This window comes from Euphorbia lathyris, chromosome 2 (genome assembly GCF_963576675.1).
Source record: "Euphorbia lathyris chromosome 2, ddEupLath1.1, whole genome shotgun sequence".
Classification (NCBI taxonomy): Eukaryota; Viridiplantae; Streptophyta; class Magnoliopsida; order Malpighiales; family Euphorbiaceae; genus Euphorbia; species Euphorbia lathyris.
In genome coordinates this window covers 119,070,555-119,090,597 of record NC_088911.1, presented here as the reverse complement: position 1 = coordinate 119,090,597, position 20,043 = coordinate 119,070,555, and the positions used below count along the sequence as shown (strand labels likewise).

Genomic DNA, 20,043 nt, shown 5'->3' with positions numbered 1-20,043 from the left:
ATTTGACAAAATTAATTAAGTGAAAGTAAATATTCTACAACACACTAAGTTTAAATGCTTTGATTTAGTGTTACTAATGTGTTTGTTCAATGTTGAGTTTATAATTTATCATAAGACATAAAGATCATAAGGCTCAAGCCCTATATGGAAATCAAGGCCCAAGTCAAACAAGCCAAAGACCACTCAGCCCGCGTATCTCCAAAACGTCGCCGTTGAAGTGATGAAACGCATGCTGAGTAAAGAAGGATCGAGAAGATCCACGTAGACAACTTCGGTATAAAGCTGCTGAGCTGTCTCGACAAAACATGCAGGACAGCTACTGACCATAAGACAGCTTCCAGACAAAGTATTTCCTCATTAGGTAAAGGTCAGAAGACACAACAAGCTGTCTGGTTGACATTACCCAAAATGGTGGAACATACTGACTCACTGACCGAAGAACAGAAGACGCTGGAATCTGATTGGCTAACGAGAACTGCTGGCAGACTCAGTGAAAGCGACCTGTAGCCGTTTGTCTCCAACGGTTATTTCGAAATTCGAAATAACCAGAAGCTCTCATAGCTCTCTATAAATAGAGCATTCAGAATCCACATTCTTTAGAGAACTTTGAGCAAAAGCCGTTACGCTGACCAAACGTATATAAAAGTTCTCCATCAAAAGCAAAGCAAAGTTCTTACACTACAAAGTCTATTCATTTGTGTAAAAGTCTAGAGTGATTATTTTTCAATCATCTAAGGTGTTCTAGCAATTGTTGTTTAGGACAAAATCTTTATCATTTCTAGAAGTAGAAAGGAGAGGTTGGGTACTCGGTTTTAAGTACTCAGCGGAGAGATTAGGATTGAGTAGAAGTATAGAGGAAGGTACTCTTGTCATACTCAATTGCTGATATTGTAAAAGGTTTGAGGCTCTACCTTTAAAGAGCTCAGTAGAGGATTTGAAATCTCGGAGGTGTTCCGGGGACAGGACGTAGGCTTAGAAGAAGCCGAACCTGGATAAATCTGCTGAGTGAAGTTTTTCTTAAACCTTAACTCCTTATTCATATTGCTTGCTTAAAACAAACTAAAACTGACCAAGTAAAAGAGGTCAAGCTGAGGTGTGCGCTACAAACGAACAGGTTCAGGAATAGACTCTAAGTGCTATTTCCTGACCTAAGCAACGAAGCTATCCTAGTCACTAGTTGACTAAGCCAGTGTCTTGCTGAGTGTTAAGTGCCGCTGTTTTATAAACTTTTCTTAAAGAAAAGAAATATGCCCAAATTATTTTAAAAAGGTAAAATAGTTCCTAACCCCCCCCTTGGAACTATATTTGCAACCTTACAAGGGACCAACAAGTGGTATCAGAACCTAAAAGCTCATTACTAAAGGTCTAACAACCTTGAGTTGATCCATACCATGGGCGAAAATAGCACTCGGTTTCTCCATGGAAACCAGACAACTCAGATATTACCTGAGGGGCTGTCCATTACCAGGCCTCCCCTATTCTTCGGGTCAAACTATACCTTTTGGAAGAATAGGATGAAAAACTTCATTCAAGCTACAAACATGAGTGCCTGGCTATCTATAGTCCAAGGCCCGTTTGTACCTGTGAAAGTTGTTGATGACCAGTCAGTTGTTAAAGCCGAGGTTGAATGGACAGAGGATGATCTTAAGAAGCTTCAAAACCATGCTTCGGCTATCAATATGCTTCACTGTGCGCTTGAGGCTTTGTTGGCCAGTGCCAAAGTCGAAATTGATCAAGCTAAAGGAAAAACCAAACCGGCCAACAAAGGATTGAAAATGGCTTAAGATTCAAATGCAGCCCTGCATGCGAAAATAGATTCTCTGAAAATAGAGAAAATTATGAACATTGTGCCTTTGCACAAACAATTTTGAACTTAAATGAGCAAATGGATGTAACATTAGCTCAAGTTGTTAGGGATGCAAACGCCTTAGGACTTAGCCATTCCTTGAAGTTTAGGGTTCAGTTTCTTTGGACTCTTCGGGAGAAATATCCTGATGCTAACCTCACATTTTGAGTGAATCTTTTTCCTCTCGAAGACACCGAAGATGTCCCCAAAATTCCTCTTCTGAGAGAGTTCCTGAATCCCTTTTGATTTTCTTGTTTCAATGTAATAGAATATATATATATATATATATATATATATAATGTCCTTTTTTACATTCACATTTTATTCTTGTTGATGGATGTTCATTTTTTATGAAGTTCAAAATCTTTGTTAGAATGTATCAAACATAATGCTTGTGGCTAGAATCCTTGTAACATGCATACGATTAGCTTTAATATAATCAATAAGGAATTCTTAACAAGATATTAAAATTGAGAAAAATATCCTTTTATTACATTCGACTATCATAAAAAGTAGGATTTATAATGATGTCATATACTACTTCGAAGATAGATTTACAGATGAAAGAATCATCGAAGAAAAAATCATACTACTAAAGGGTAGGTTTACTGATAGAATTTCCTTAATGAAACCGCATTCCACGTTCAGGGAATGGGTCTTCCACCTAAGTTTTGAAGTCTATACGTATGTGTGCTCACACATTCGCTAATTTGGAATGGTCCTTCCCAATTTCGGCCTAACTTGCCTTTGTCTTGTCTGGATTGTGAAGCCTCTACATTTCTTAAAACCAAGTCTCTTTGGAAAAATTGTCTCGGCTAAACTCGCTTATCATGAGTTGCCTTAATCTTTTGTTTGTATGCAGCCATTTTGATTACAACTTGCACTTTTCGTTCCTCTAGAAAGTCCAACTTCTGGCGTATTCCTTCTTCATTTCCATCCATCAAATAGTAAATTACCCTTTTCCTAGGACTCCCAATTTCGAGCGGAACAAAATCTTCGGCCCCATATGTTAAAGAGAAAGGTGTTTCTCCTGTTGCCGCTCTCGGGGTTGTTTTGTATGTCCATAGGACATGTTGCAATTCCTCCACCCAAGAACCTTTTTCCTGGCCTAATCTTTTCTTTAAACCATGAACAATCATCTGATTCATTACTTCGGTCATCCCATTGCTTTGAGGATGAGAAACCGAAGTAAACTGAAGCTTGATATGTAGAGCTTCACAATATGAACGAAAAGCATTGTAATCAAATTGTTTTCCATTATCCGTGATAATTGTGTGTGGAACTCCAAATCTACATAGAATCATTTTTCGACAAAAGATATGATTTGAGCTGAAGTGATAGATGTCACTGCTTCAGCCTCCGCCCATTTTGAAAAATGGTTAACATATATGATCAAAAACTTCTTATGGCTTTTAGCAGTTGGGAATGCATCCACAATATCAATTCCCCATGTAGAGAAGGGCCAAATTAGTTGAATAACTCTCATGGTCGTAGCTAGAGATTGTATAATTGGTGCAAAATATTGACACTCCAAAAATTTTCATACAAGCTCAGCTGCAACCGTGGCCATTTTAGGCCAGTAGAACCCTTACAATTATGCCTTTCTTGCGAAAGCATCTCTATCCTTATGAGCCCTATAGATGCCCTCATGAATTTTTGCAAGATTAACTTGCTTTCATTAAACCCGTCGCATTTTAACCATGGCCTATCAAATGACCTTCTGTACAAAATATTATCAATCATAGAATATCTTCATGCTTTTTGTTGAATTTTGACTTGGTCATTATTGTCATCGGGCAAAACACCTGCGGTATGAAAAGTCAATTTAGGATAAAACCATTCATTAGAAAGGTCAAGTACCATGACTACTTCATAATTAACACTTGCTACTATAATTTGTTCAATACGGCAAGACCAATAACGAGACCCATATGGGGTCGAAGCCAACTTTGCTAGATGATTCGCCCCTTCGTTTTCCTCTCCTGGGATTCGCTGAATCTCCAAGCTTTGCTCTTCTACAATAAGGTTTTAACTAGACCCAAATATTTTTTCATTGTATTAGTTCGAGTTTCAAATTTTTCTGTGAGCTGACAGACTACCAAGTGAGAATCACTCTTCAAGATTGCGTTTAGGGATGGCAACGATGCGGGGCGGGGATGGAAATGCATTTCCCATACCCTCCTCAATTGTTACGGGGATGGTTTCGGAAAATCTCCATTAAGGGATGTTTTTCATCCCCGTCCCCTCCCCATACGGATCCCCAAGGGTAACGGGGATTCTCTATATCCAATAAAATATTAATTATAAGAATTTAAAAAATAATAATTACAAAAGTTAATCTGCAAACCAATAACCAGCAATTGCTGGTTACTGCAAACCAGCAATTGCTGGTACATTTTACCAGCAATTATTCAATGTCGTTGAACAGCAAAACTAATTTTTTTTGGTAAACTTCACATTGATTGACCTATTATTACTCAAAAAAACTCAATTATTCAATGTACAGCAAAACTTGTTACCATCACAAACAATCACAAAGGAAAACTAGTTACCATCTAAACAATCACAAACAATTTTAGATATTAATATCAAAATTTCATATATTATTTCACCAATCATAAATCACAAACAATTTCATAAATCTAACCATAACTTTTTGTTTGAGAAAATTACTTCTAAATAAAAGAGCAGTAGACAAAAACTGAGTGAGCGGTAATGTTGAGTGGATGGAGAAGACGCAGTGGCATGAGCAGTTCTAGACGCAGGCTGCAAGTTGAGTGAACGGAGTGAGCAGCGGAGACGCGAACGGAGATGCAACGTAGGAGGAGTAGATGTAGACGCAGATGCAGACGTAGAGAGAGATGCAACGCATGAGGAGTAGAGAAGAGAGAGTAGCGACTGTGTTGCTGTGTTTGTGAAAGCTGCTGTTTCAAGGGCAAGGGTTTTTTCGATCATTAGGTTTCCAATATTACCTCTACCATGCATGTACATATATTTTTTTATTTTTTATAAAAGCCCCAATACTAATTATTTTGATTAATTGATATAAAATAATAGTTAAAAATTAAAATTAATAATTTTATTCGGGGATCCCTAAGAAATTTACACGGTAACGGAGCGGGGATCCCCACGGGACAGATATAGTCATCCCCATCCCCATTTAGGTTACGGTTAAAAAAAATTCCCGTCCCCATCCACATCCCCAATTTTTACGATTATTTCTCATCCCCGTCGGTTCGGTTACCCGCAGTTTTTGGATAATCTCATCCCCATTGCCACCACTAATTGCCTTATCCAACTTGATAATATTGAGAATTGGAAGCCCTTGCAATAAGCCTTATATTCGGCAACATTATTGGATGCCATGAAGCCCAATGCGGCAGCATCGAAGCTTTATTCCATGAGGTCCTTGAAAAAAAACCCCAATTCTTGCACCCTCCTTATTGGAACTACCATCCACAAAGGTTTTCCAAACTTCAGAAAGTTTCGGGATAAGGCTTTCATCTTCTGGCATTTCGATTAAAAAGTCAGCTAAAGCTTGCGCTTTTATATTTGTTTTCTTTTTATAAAAAATATCTCTGAAGTGTCTTAAGAGTGTTCTCATCGTGTCTCCATTTAAAAAAAATAAAGAAAACAGGCGAACTTTTCCATATCCAACGTGTATCCTGTCATGTCGGAAGTGTCTGAAGCAGAGACTATAACTTTTGGAAAGTGCCGGTGCTTCATATCCATCAATTAGTAAAAGCAAATTAATCTTTTAAATGGATGGAGAGACTAAATTACTGAATAAAACAAAACTTAATGACTTTATAATATAACATAGTAAATATAAAGATTAAACAATGTATTACGTAAAAAGTGAGGGACGAATAAATTACTTACCAAATATAAATTACATTATATCATCATTAAATTTCATTTTATTTAACAAATGAAAGGGAAAAAATATCAAACTCCTATAAATAAATTTAATTTTTATAATATCTTTTATTTTTTTTAATGAACACTTGATTAATTACTTTTAAATTTTTTTGTTTGATGTAATTACCTTTTAAATTTAGGTTAGTACATCTGTAGGCTATCTAAAAAAGTCAATTCTCTATATATAGTTAAAAAAATCATTTATCCTTATAAATTTATTTAAAAGCATCTCTAACATTCACCAAATGACATTGAAGATGCTATTTAAGTAATAGTTAGCTTCTTCAATAACCGTCAAATCTATGTTTTAATATTTATTTTTTTTGGTATAAATTATGTTTTTTTAAGAGATATAAATTATGTTTTATTAATTAGTTGATGTTAGATAAATATTGTTTAGGGTTTTTTTTGTCTGTTTTTTCTTTTGTAGTTGAATGTTATTATAAACTATGATGTCTTGTATATAATATTTTTAATTATACTTTTTATATCTTGCCAAAGTAATGTAAATTTTGGATCACATGGAAAATTATTAAATTAAATAATATGTTTAGAAATTATATAAATTAAGATAACATTCAAATTGAAATATCATTAATTAAAATAGCACTAGAGACAAACACAAAACTTAAAAAAAACAACATTTATACGTAAAAAAAATAAAATATTAATAAAAGCATTATATTGAATGAAATATAATAGGGAATGTTATTTTTGGTGAAATAAATGGTATAGTGAGTTAGAAGAAAAATAAAATTTGATGTTTGAAAAATGGAGATGGAGATAATATAATGGGTTGGAAATGACCTAAAGTGATATATAAACGTTCTAAATGTGACCTATTTAATCTCTTAAAGGGACATATTCAGTCCCTAAACTTGCTTACGATAATCTAAAGAAAGAAAGTTACCGGTCCACGAAGGCTCACTCACGAACAAAGTTATTCATCCATCCAAAAATCGATAATATCCAAGCTAGGAATGTGATTCCATATCAATAGAAAGGAGGTCATCGATCACTAACCTTCTAAACTTACTTAAAATGTACAGAGCTTTAATTTGTTCAAAATCTCTCATTTCTCCATCATGTGAACTTTTAAGGGTCAATAATTCAATTTAAGTAAATTGATGGGATAAATAGAAAAAATTCCACTGAGAGAGTATCTAAATTCTTTCTAAAAAATGTCTCATACCAAATGGTATCTTGCATTTTTTTTCTCCTCTAGTTTTTATTCTTAACTCCTCATTTCCTCTCTTTTTTCTCCCATCCCTCACCTTCTTAGATCTAAACCTTCTTGATGCAAATGAGGAGTTTCAAAGTGGGGTCGCTTTCAGCAACTCAGGCAAAAGAGAACTTTAGGTATTTTCTACTTCGTAAGCGTCAACTTCATCTATGGCCGTACTTGGAGGAATCCTTGAGGATAGTAGATCGTGGGAAGAGGAATAATGGGTAATCTCTTCATCAGAATCATCAATAACATTACTTTATTTTTGTTGGATTCAATACCTCTACACAATCAATGTTCATTCATGCATGTTTTTCATGTCTGTTTTCTCTTTTTTTTTTTTTTTTTTTTTTGCCTACTGGTAAACTCTAGAAAGTACAAGAAGTTCAGGAAACTCCCTATCGGATTAAAGATCTAGATATGGATGAGATTTGTTTCCTTACATATTTCAAATTCGATGTTCAGTAATATTTATAATATCATTCGTTAATTATCTTTTTTTAATGAACACTTCATTAATTACCTTTTAAATTTAGCTTAGTAGATTTGTAGATTGTCTAAAAAAAAGTCAATTCTCTTCGTATATTTTAAAAAAAATTTATTTATCCTCATGAATTTACTTAAGAGCATATCTAACACTCACCAAATGAACATTGGAGATGTTATTTAGGCGATGGTTGGCTTCTCCAACCATCACCAAATCTACATGCCATTTGAGTGTAGAGACGAAATGTCAACCATTTTTTGTTTCCACTATATTAATGGAAATATATATTTTAATATTTTTTGGTATAAATTATGTTTTTTTAAGAGATATAAATTATGTTTTATTAATTAGTTGATGTTAGATAAATGTGGTTTAGAGTATTTTTTTTTGTTAGATTTTGTAGTTGAATGTTATTATAAATTATGATGTGTTGTATATAATATTTTTAATTATATTTTTTATTTCTTGCCAAAGTAATGTATATTTTGGATCCTATTGCAAATGATTAAATTGAATAATATATTTAGAAATTATATAACAAAAATAACGTTAATTAAAATAACACTCAAATTTGAAATATCATTAATTAAAATAGTACTACAAACACGTAACTTAAAAAACAACCATATTTATATGTAAAACAGACTAAAATATTAATAAAAGCGTTATGTTGAATGAAATAGAGTATGTAATGTTATTTTTGGTGAAATAAATAGTATAGTGAATTATAGAAAAAATAGAATTTGATGTTTGGAAAATGAAGGTGGAAATAGTCGTAATAGGTTGGAGATGACATAAAGTGATACATAAACACTCTAAAAGTGACCTATTTACTCTCCAAAATGGACATATTCATTCTCTAAACTTGCTTACGATAATCTGAAGAAAGAAAGTTCCACGAAGGCTCCCTCGCGAACAAAGCTGCTCATCCATCCAAAAACGGGTAATATCCAAGCTAGGAACGCGATTCGATATCAATAAAATGGAGGCTACTGGTAATTGGCCTTCTAAACTTACTTAAAATGTACAAGCTACAATTTGTTCAAACTCTCTCATTTAGCCGCCATATGAATTTTTAAGGTCAATAATTCAATTCTAGTGAGAGAGTCTTCGACTTCTCTCTAAAAAGTGCCTCGTACCAAATGGTTATCTTGCATTTTCTTTGTTTTATCATTTAATTTTTATTTCCAACTCCTCCCTCTCTTTTTTCTTTCATCCCCACCCTCTTAGATTTGAATCTTCTTGAATGAGGAGTTTCAAAGTGGGGCCAGTTTCAGCAACTCAAGCAAAATAAAACTTTGTTCGTGAGGTGCAACTTCATTCGTGCCCAGATCTAGATGAATCCTTGAAGGTACTGAATCGTGGGAAGAGGAATGAGAAGATAATCGCTCCAGTGGCAATCTCTTCATCCTAATCATCAATAAAATTGCTTTTATTTTTCTCGATTGAGCACCTCTATACAACCACTGTTGGTTCATGTGTGTCCTTCATGTCTATTTCCCGAATTTTTTTTTCCTACCAGTGAACTCCAGAAAATTTAAAAAGTTCATAAAACTCCCTACCGTATCAAAGATCTATATATGGATGAGTTTTGTTTCCTTAAAGATTCCAAATTTATGTTCATATTTTTTATTACATCTTTTATGCTAAATACGTCGTCGTTGAAATCTTATATGTCTGTTAGTTTCAGACTAGCTTTGTTTCTATACTATAAAGCATATTTTTTTCAATATAATCTTTTTTTTTCAGGTATCTGACTCTCATCTTGACTTTTGTTTACGAATAGTTAATTCCTCTCTGATTAATTAGTGTAACTCTTTTTATTTATTTATTAAAATATTTTTTTATTGTAAAAAGTAATAATAATTAAGTTTTCAATAAAAATATATTAATCATTTAAATTTAAAAATAATTTAAATAAAAGAAAAAATCACAAAATTAGCTTTTTTGTTTATAGAAAACTTTAGAAATGGACTAAATATGGATTTGCAACTTTGGGCAAATTAAAATTTTCTTTTTATCATTATCTTTGATCCAATCCTTAAAAAGAAATTAATAAACTGACAACTTAGTAACTTTGTCTCATGTCTCATATCACCTTCCTCTATAAAGCTGCTATCCAACCTTACTCTCCAACACCTCACTCACTCTCTCTCTTAAATGGACAAAACCACAACTGACCCATGGCGGCCGGACTTTCCCCTTTACCGGCCACCGGAAACACCACGCGAACCCATGGAATTCCTCTCCCGTTCTTGGAGTGTCTCAGCTTTTGAGGTCTCTAAAGCTCTGGCTCCTCCACCCCAAATGATTCTCTGCAAAACCGTCAGCGGAGGCTCTATACAGGAAGACATCATCGGAGAATTAGACGACGGCGCTCCTGTTTCCGGGAATCCGTTTTCTTTTGCATCTTCTGAAACTTCACAAATGGTGATGGAGAGAATTATGTCACAGTCGGTGAGTTTTCAGAAACTAAAAACTGCAGAATAGACGATTTTATTTTGGTTTTTTATGATTTGTTTTTTTCTCTTTCTTGTTGACTGATTTTGTCCTCTTTTTAAAAATCGGTTTTGATGTTACAGTGTTTTTGGCTTTTTGTAATTTTTTTCTCTCTTTGTTTTCCTTTTTGGAGAAGAGAATTTTTTGGATGAATCAAAGATGGTTTTTGAAACTTGAAGCATTAATTTAATTCCACTTTGCAGCTTCTCTTTTTAAATAAAAGCTCGGTGTTATGTTATCTTCTCCATTTTCCACCATTTTCACATCTCTGCAACTCAAAATCGTAGCTCTCAATGCAGCAGGAGGTGTCGCCGCGCACGTCGGGGAGGCTATCGCATAGCAGCGGCCCTCTCAACGGTTCATTAACCGACAGTCCTCCGGTTTCCCCCTCCGAGATCGATGACGTTAAGGTACTTCAATTAAGAATCTGTACGCCGGAAATTATTGTTAGCTTTTGAATTTTTTTAGATTAATTTGGGAAAATGAATCGGTTTTGTGTTGGACCGTATGGGTCAGTTTTTGCTGTTTTGGCTACAAAAACACTATAGCTGAGCTATACTGTCCTATTCATATCATATCGAGAGAGCAAACATATCTCAGGGTCAGGCTTTTTTTCTCTTTAATCAATGCTTTGGGTTTTCTTAATTTAGTTAGCCCGTAATTAAAATATAATTAATAATTAATTAGAGGATGTTGTTTGTTTATGTAAAAACATGAATTGTGTAATTACGAAATTGACATCGCCTTCCTTAATTAGCTTATCATGAGGTAGGATAAGGAGGACCAGAAGTTTGGTAGATTTAATTCCGTCCAAACGCGGGTACGCGGTTAGTCCCCTGGCCACGACTGGGGAGGCATTAATGGTTTCTTTGATCATAAACACAATTAGATTAATCTAATAATCTAATCTTGCTAATTAAATGGTTAAGGTATTATTGATTAATCTAGTTGCAATTACAAACCTAAGTTTAACGATTTTGAAATCCAACCCTGATCTGAAAAGCCTAATTTCGAGACCGAGATTCATTGATTTCCTGCAATGCAGTTTTGCCGGCCAAACAATTCCATTGCTGCACAGTTCCGGGCACCGTCCGCCACTCCCAGTGGTTCTTCCGCCGTGGCGGTTGCCGGTGGTGGAGGTAAAACTGTTGGTAGGTGGTTGAAAGATAGGAGGGAGAAGAAAAAGGAGGAAACCAGGGCTCATAATGCGCAGCTTCATGCGGCGATTTCTGTTGCTGGAGTCGCTGCTGCTGTAGCTGCTATTGCTGCTGCTACCGCTGCGTCTTCCGGGAATGGAAAGGATGAGCAGATGGCCAAGACGGACATGGCGGTGGCGTCTGCCGCTACGTTGGTTGCCGCGCAGTGCGTGGAGGCGGCTGAGGCTATGGGTGCCGAGCGTGATCACCTTGCGTCCGTTGTTAATTCGGCCGTAAATGTGCGATCCCCCGGTGATATCATGACATTAACTGCCGCTGCTGCAACAGGTAAAATTTCTTGATACAATTGAAATTAGGGATGAGGTCTAAATCTGCTCCATGTTTTTTATAGAAATGCAGATTTACATATAAGAAATGGTAAAATTAGGACTAATTTGTACTTTATGGCTTGAAATTAATTTGGTGGTATGAAATTGGGATTTAATTAATGATTTAATTTTGCAGCATTACGCGGAGCAGCAACGTTGAAGGCCAGGGCATCCAAGGAGGTATGGAATATAGCAGCAGTAATTCCTGTAGAGAAAGGATTAAACGTAGGGGCTGCCGGAAATGTTAGCAATGGTAGTTCTAATGGTAGTTTCAGCGGAGAACTTGTCCCGGAAGAGAATTTCCTCGGCATCTGCAGTAGGGAATTGCTTGCCAGAGGTTGCGAGCTCCTCAAGCGAACTCGAAAAGGTAATCTATTGTTCCATTTTATGATGTTATAGGGTTAATTGATTCAGTTTTTGCTTGATTTATGATATGTTTGTGTTGTTTAATGCAGGTGATCTTCACTGGAAAGTGGTTTCCGTGTATATCAACAGAACAAATCAGGTACTTTAATTTAATCATGATGAACAAGTTAAGAAGAATCAATAATTTGTATATGATGGCTCTAAATGAAATAAAAGCCTAAAGTACAAGGACAAAAAGCCAAAGTTCAAATCATGATGATGAAATAAATGGATGAAATTTTCATTCAAACCAACTTTAACTTTTCAAACTTGTTTTTGTGCAGGTTATGTTGAAGATGAAGAGCAGACATGTTGCTGGGACCATAACAAAAAAGAAAAAGAGTGAGTATAGTATAATCTTTACTGCTTTAATGTGAAATGGGGTTTCTTCCATTTGGGGATTTGAGAAAGTTAAATTGGGCACTAAAGTCTAAAAGATCAAAAGCTATCATCTTTATAACTCTTTTGAATTTTTTACAGATGTGGTAGTGGGAGTGATCAAAGATATACCGGCCTGGCCGGGGCGACACTTGCTGGAAGGAGGGGAAAACCGGAGATACTTCGCGTTGAAGACGTTGTGTAGAGGGGTTGTCGAGTTCGAGTGCCTAAGCCAGAAAGAGTATGATTTATGGACACAAGGTGTGTCAAGACTTCTTGCCATAGCAGAAGAAAAGAACAGCAGTAGGCATAGAAGAATCTAAACAACTTTTGATACACAAAATTGGGCAAAGCCTGGCAAATGGAAATTGGGGGAAAAAATGGGATGGATATAGGACATATTATATAAATACTTAGGTGAAGGTGATCTTAATTAAAATTTGCTTGGGGCTACTTGTTTTGCTTTTTTTTGTTGTCTAATGTTTTGTGATGATGTTCCTATATTTTGTAAAGGAGGGGGAGAAATCAAAAGCTTAGTTATAACTTATAAATTGATCTTCTTCTCTCTTTTATTATATTTTTTTATGTGGGAATGTGATTTAATTTTGTGCTTTTGTTAATGAATTTGAAAAGTGAAAGTTAATTTTAATGACAAAAGAAGAAAGAAAAGCAAAAAACCCATGTGACATAAGAGTCCTTGTTTCTTTCTCTGAAAGAAGAAGTATCTTGGACTGGAAATGGGACTGAAATGGTCAGAAAAGAATAAAAATTGAAATTTTGAGAATTTTATCTTTGTTTAGATGCATAGGTGGACCTGGGTTTTGTCTCTACAATTACTATAAATTAAGGCCTTGCTTGCTTGCTTTAAGGTACTTTGGGTTTGGTGGAGCCATCAAGCTATGATTGTTCAGATTTGTTATCTTCTACTTTATCCAATTATTTTGTTTGGATCCACTCTTTTTATTTATTTATTTCATGTTAAAGTTATTTACAAAGTAACACAAAAATAATAATGTAAATGTAGTGCTGACTGCTACCTCTTTGTTTGAATGTAGATCAGCATTCATATGTAAGCTCTTCTGTTTAGAAATTTTAAAAACAAGTAGAGAGGGGAGAAATAAAGAATTTTTTTTAATAATTTGTGACGGAAATTTCTATTCAGAATTTGTAACGGATTTGAAATCGGTATAAAAATATTTGTGCTGATTCAAAAGAATCAATAATTAATTTATGGGTGATATCGGATTATCCAAATTATCTTGAGAGATGACTTCAGATGATATGAGAATACAAAACACCATCAGACGGGCGGAATCCGACGAACCCTTTCCAATGCGTAAGTCAGTGAGGTATTCTTAGATTACGCACATGTTGCTCCCATTTTTGTGCTATTTATAGATAATTATTTACCTTTGAGCTTGTGTGCTTGTACATGTGTCAGCTCCTTATAAGTTTCAGATCCTATAATTCCGCAATAAAGCAGAGTTGAGCGCATCTTTTGAAGTCCGAAGCTCCTCTTGCACACTGCTTACTTCATGTTTCCGAAAGGAGCCTTTGTAATGTGCTGGTATGATGTTTAGTTACTTAATGGGCCTGGGTTTTAGTTTGCTAAGCCCAAAAGCCATCAATTACTGTATCAATGGGCAAGGGCATGAATGGTTCAACTTCTTAAAGTGCTTCTAGCTCAGATATATGGACTCCAACTTCACAATTAATTCTCAAATTTAGCTCAGCCCAATCCACTTAGGATATAATAAGAAATAGTATATGTTATTTTACTACTCAATGATGGGTTGTCATTTTGAGTAGGTATACAATATGCTATACAGACTCAACTTTCTGTTTGATAGAATTAAAAGATAAGTGTTGAATAACTAAGTATTAATATTATAAATGCTGAAATTGTTGAATGAGAAAGTTATTTGATAAACGAAAAAATAATAATAATAAAAGTAATAAATTTAAAGATATAATTTTTTTATGGAATTTTTTATGAGATATAATAATATAAATATATTTGAAGAGTATATAAATTATATTTTATATAAACGTTTAGAATATTATTGTTGATTAGGTTTAATTTAACATTTTAAATTAAATTTTTTACTTACTAAATTAAGTAGTTTTTTAATTTTTTTGATATTTTGAATGGCATTATTAAAGAATTTAAAATTATAAATACTAGGGTGTTTTTCAGAGCAAATTTTAGTGTTTCACTTAGGACTGTAGTTGAGTGAGTAGAATTGAGTTTTGACATGCTTATGTTTTTCTGGTTAGACAATTGATGAGCTCAAACTCAATATCCTGTTTGTGAGCTGCTTACAAGTTTTGGATACAAGTAGCTTGTTAATTTTGTTAATAAACTTCGCTCGTGGACGACTCTTTAATTAGGTTTATTTAAAATTTCTTTCACACAAAACTACATTATCTTTTTTTTTTAAGAAAAACTATGTAATCTTAAAACTTATAAAACTAAAGTTAACACAAAACTAGATTGTTTTTCCATTTTCCCCTTATATTACTATTATTAAATCAATAATTGAACCAAACCTGTTCACAAGCGTGTTCATGAACATTATAATCGATCTTGTTCATGAGCTTGTTCATAAACCTATAATTGAGCTCGCTGCGAGCTTTTGAACCGAGTTTCGCAGTGTTCAAATTCAACTCGTCTATAGATCGAGCCGAACATCGAACCGCTCATGAGCAGTTCGTCTTATTTAAAACCCTCACTCTAAATCGTAAAAAATATAGTGTTTGGTTAGGTTTATAAAATAACTTTTAGTTTTTTCGCTGGAAACAATATCGTTTTGGAACTTTTCACAAAAAGCTCATTTTGGAACTGTTTATATTTATTTGATTTAGACAAAATTATCATTTTTTATTTCTACAAAACACTGTTTTCTTTAACATTACTCCTATCCTTATAATATTAGTGCAAGTGTTACCTAGTTTAATAAATTAGTTTTTAGTTATTTATGTTATTTTTATTGATTTGTGTATTATATTCATTTATTTGTTTATAATTTATTTTTTGTATTAACTTAAAATATGCTCATATTCGATATTTTATATATTAACGGTAACAATTCATCATAATTTTATCAAACATTAAAAATTAATATCAAACATCAAATATTAAGAATTAATCCACTAATACCAAACAACCAACATCAACTACTAATAGGCTAAAAAAGTTTAAACATCATTTTACTCCAAATAGATTATAAATAAACTTCTAATAGTAATAGAGAATGGCCGTAGTTCTGGCTAATAGGCTCAAAACTTGGGCTAAATAGAATATACATTCGTGTTTTTTTTTTTTAGGGAAAATTATACAAAAATTCATCTTTTAATAACTATTTAAAACTATATCAATTCATAATTTTCTCTTAAGTTAAATTAGTAAAATCCGTATTTTTAATATATTTTAAGGATTAGAATTTATAAATTAGAAGTCTAGAATATATTTTCTAGGGTTTATGATTTATGAATTGGAGTCTAATTTTTTAAACTATAGTGTAAAATCATAATATATAGAAAATAATGACATATTAAGAATTAAGTTTGGTGATATGACGTCACGTATTAGTATTATAAAACATATGGTGTCATTAACTAAAATCCCACTTTTAAATAATTTTAATCTCCATTTTAATAAACTCAAATTTAATAGTAATTAATTAAATTTAATCAGTTACTAAGCTAGTGAATAGAACACCACTGAAAAATATAAAAGGTTTGTAGATATACATTAAAAAATAATAATAAAATCATTATAAAAAAAATAATAATAAAATCTTCAATATTCTAAAATTACACAAAAAAGGTAGTGTCTGTAAATCAGAGCCAGTGTATACAAATTCTAAAAAGGGCCCATGTAATGTTGGCCCAATGAGCTCTACAATTGAAGGAGGCTGTAAAGAAAAAAAAATAATAATAAATAGACAATAATTAACTGAGTTTTTATAAGTGTTTTATACCCTTAAAAAAAAATATTTAAATGTCAAATTTGATGAGTTTGTTTAAAACTATTTTTTTCTGTATAAATAATTAACTGAAAATTTGATAAAAAATAAAAATAAAATTATGATATTATGATATTTTAAGATTTAAAATCATATAATGATAAAATGCATAAAAACGATTTTGATAAATGTAAATAAAAATAAAAATTTGATTTTTGATGTAATTTCTTCCTATAAAAATAGCATATAAATAACCTGTTCACATGTAATTTGATGATTAAATCAATTTGAATGTCTTATAAAAAAAATGTCTTTGTAAAAAATGTCTTCATCTTCTGATTCAATATCTTAAAGAAATTGTAAAAAAAATGTTATTATATTTATACATGTGACATGATTATAAAAGAACTGAAAATCTTTTTTATTTTGAACTATACTGTTATAATTTTATATATAGATAAATTAAGTAACGCTCTATTCAGTAAATTTAATATTTACAACTACTAATTTATAATCAAAATAAAATGGGTTGGATTTAATATGTTGAAATAAAAATTTATAAGTTTAATACATCAAAATCAAAATCATCACTATTAGTATTTTTTTTCTAAAACTTTGCAATTAAAAGCTATAAACTGATATTAGAGGGATGAGTCAAGCCAATATTGTAGTACAAGTTGTACAAGGTCCTAACATTAGCAAGACATTGTCTGGGTCTTTCCTTACAAAATAAAAGGTAAACAATTTATAAATTGTTATGTTTTATATAATATTAGTGACATCTGATAAATATAACTTTACTATATGGAATCGCAAACGTCCGAACCTATCCTCTAAAGATAGAATGTGTAGTGTCTTCTTGTTTAAAACATAACAAAACGACTACATATTAGAAGCTTGACTCGGAAAACTTCGCTAGACCGAGTCAAGAATCCAGCTGTTGCCATAATCATTCTGGACCCCAGAAATCATGGGCCAAATAGCCTCGAGGGATATCAGGCCTCGATATCTGAGGTAACTCCCTCTTATTAACAGAAAACACGTGGCCACCCTGCTTCATAATATATAACCATCTTCTACAACTCAATATCAGTATAAATAGATGATATCTTGTGAAAAGATTCTTGATCGGAGCCCTTCCCTATGAGGCGCCGTTGGGATCGGCCGGGGACACTCCGATGCCTAAGTCAGTAAACTTCTTAAGAGAATAAACTGTAATGACAAAGTAAGGTTAAGAAGAGTGTGTAAGTGTGTACCTTTGATACCAAGAAGCTGTGGTATTTATTATGCAATTCTGTAACAATTGCATTAATCCTCTTTATTGTCCTTGAATGTGGGGTTTGATGTTACTTTAGTTATACTTGAGGGTTTAAGTATTAATGGAGTTATTAGTATCATCAATTTTCTCCTTGATAATGGTTTAGAGACCTTTGGATGGACCTGTCTCAAGAAACCTCCTTATATTCACCTGGCGGATACTGATCTCTTTATTGATGGCTATTAATTGTCATTTAATTATATTTATTTCCTTCATGGATGGTTATACGTGCGCCTTTTGGTATTCTTTAGAACCATCGAGGCTTATGTATGCTCTCCTTGAGAACTATGGCGGGTCTCCATTACCTGTTTTTATTGGACGTATCTTGCTATGGCGTGTCTTGTCATGGTCCATGTGGCGTGGCATAATGCTAGAGACTCCTTCCTTTTTCTTCATTATTTGCATATTCACCCCTGCATTAATCCTGCATTAATTATCATTAATTCTACTTTTATAAGGAATAATTCGGGTTGTTATCAATAGAGTAAGTTTAACTCGAGGTAAATAGATGCATTCATTTTTGCATTAAACTTACATTGTAGCTTTAGTTACTAATTATGACCATCCTCTAGTCTTCTCCACGAACTGATTTAGCATTGGAGAGGGTTCGCCGTACAAATGCCCCCCCTCATTTGACTTTGCTTCTCTATAGTTGCAGGTTGACACATGGACTTTTAAGATTCAACCACATTAACTTGGCATGGTAAGCATGGAATGATACAATAATGGCTCATTTAATCAGTTCTATCGAAATCCCTTCCACTAGTGCACTCCCCACAATAGAGATCTAGAGAACCACTGAAGAAGAAGAAGAAAAAGCACCTCGAAACCATCGAGTAAATGACGACTATTAGACGAGGTGCCGCGGCCTAATCTCCCGGGCGGACCGGGGGGTGGACACCTCATGGCGACGTAAGCGGTGATTGGCGCCGAAAGCAACCAATCGTGGAATCAAGCTGCTCGGCAGGACCGGAGCTCGGAGATATGGAAGAGTCGCCACCCACGAATAGGAAAATGAACACCGATCCCTTGCGGGAGACCGGTGTGGGTTCGGGAAACTTAGGTACGAGCCAAGAAGGCTAGCTCCTTTCCGGAGAAAGGCTACTAGGCACCCCGACATCGCCCGGTTATGAACCACCGGCCTCCTACTCAGCATGTTAGGCGATAACGAACTAATCGTATATTTCTTTAAGTTTAAAATTCATTTGAAACCTTTTCTTTCTCGTTTTGAAAACCGTTTTGAGCATACATTATTGAAAAGCCACTTTAGTAAAGAACCACCCATTTACATCAGTTCAATATACATATAAAAGAGAGGGGAAGAAGGAAGAATTGATTTATTTACAACGGGATTTACATTACGTGTTGCATGTTAATTCTATACTAACTCATTTACCCAAAACAAGTTCATTTACATGGTTCGCACCTTAATCGCCGTTGGAGCGATTTAGGTACGTTTCAAAACCCCGTTTGATGATATTCACCCGAACCGTCGTTGGAACGACTCAAGCGTTTGAAAACGTTGAGGTAAAAGCCTTTGATAAGAAAATGTGGTTAAACATACAAGTCAATTTTATTTTGTACAAATCATTTAAGAAAACGATTCAAAACTCAATTATTCACAATTAAAACGATTTTAATTACAAGGTTCGCTTAATCCATCGTTGGAACGGACTAAGGTTTTAAAACGTGGTGTTTTAAGAAACGATTTGAAATGTCAAGAAAACACTATTTATTTACATTAGGAACCTCTAAAAATCCATTAGTTTAAATAATTAAATTGAAAACTCTTTTTGTGATTTATTTTCCCCTTTTCACTCAATGGACTCTTTACTTATCATAATTACAACAATAAACATATTAAATCAAAATTCACTCTCAAATAAAGTCCATTTGAAACATGGACCCATAAATGTCCAAAGAATAAAGAAAATAATATAGGTATATATATACATTTTAGCTAAAAAAGGAAACATGAAATAAGGATAAGTGAAAAGATACTATATAATACATATATAAGGAATAATAATGAAAATACTAAGTATAATACATGTTTACTTTAAATATGTGAAAATAATAAATAAAACCTCTAAATAAGAAAATATTATTTGTCCCCAAAATAGTTTTATCTAATAATAACTAATATAGTCCAAATAGTCCAAAACTATATATATACATACATAATGTAGTTTAAATATCAAAATAATACCCATTTATCCACAAAATATCTACAAATTAATTACTTTCAAAACACCCAAGTAAATAACATTCTAAAATAAAACCCATTATCACTTAAATGAATAAAAAAGAAAATATATATATACATATACTTATATTAGATTAAATTAAAAAATGATATATAAATATTCTAAATAACTATATGCACCAATTATCCAAAAATAATTTGAAAATATTTATTACATAAATATACATATATGTACAAAGGATTGAAAGCTTAAAAGTTGAGAAAG

General features: G+C 33.2%; 1 protein-coding gene across 4 annotated transcripts; it reads left to right on the top strand.

The window, feature by feature from the left end:
* The first annotated feature begins 9,570 nt into the window (after nucleotides 1-9,570).
* LOC136219684 (VAN3-binding protein-like) lies at nucleotides 9,571-12,900 on the top strand. Of its 4 annotated transcripts, none has more exons than XM_066007173.1 (7): nucleotides 9,571-9,936; nucleotides 10,281-10,388; nucleotides 11,024-11,462; nucleotides 11,640-11,870; nucleotides 11,959-12,008; nucleotides 12,193-12,250; nucleotides 12,389-12,900. In XM_066007173.1, the coding sequence occupies exons 1-7, from the start codon at nucleotides 9,640-9,642 to the stop codon at nucleotides 12,607-12,609; spliced, it is 1,404 nt and encodes a 467-aa protein (XP_065863245.1). In that variant the 5' UTR covers nucleotides 9,571-9,639; the 3' UTR covers nucleotides 12,610-12,900. The 4 variants fall into 4 exon arrangements, with proteins under 4 accessions (XP_065863245.1, XP_065863243.1, XP_065863244.1 ...); XM_066007171.1 differs by having other exon boundaries at nucleotides 10,266-10,388; XM_066007172.1 differs by having other exon boundaries at nucleotides 9,572-9,936; nucleotides 10,278-10,388.
* The last annotated feature ends 7,143 nt before the right edge of the window (nucleotides 12,901-20,043 follow it).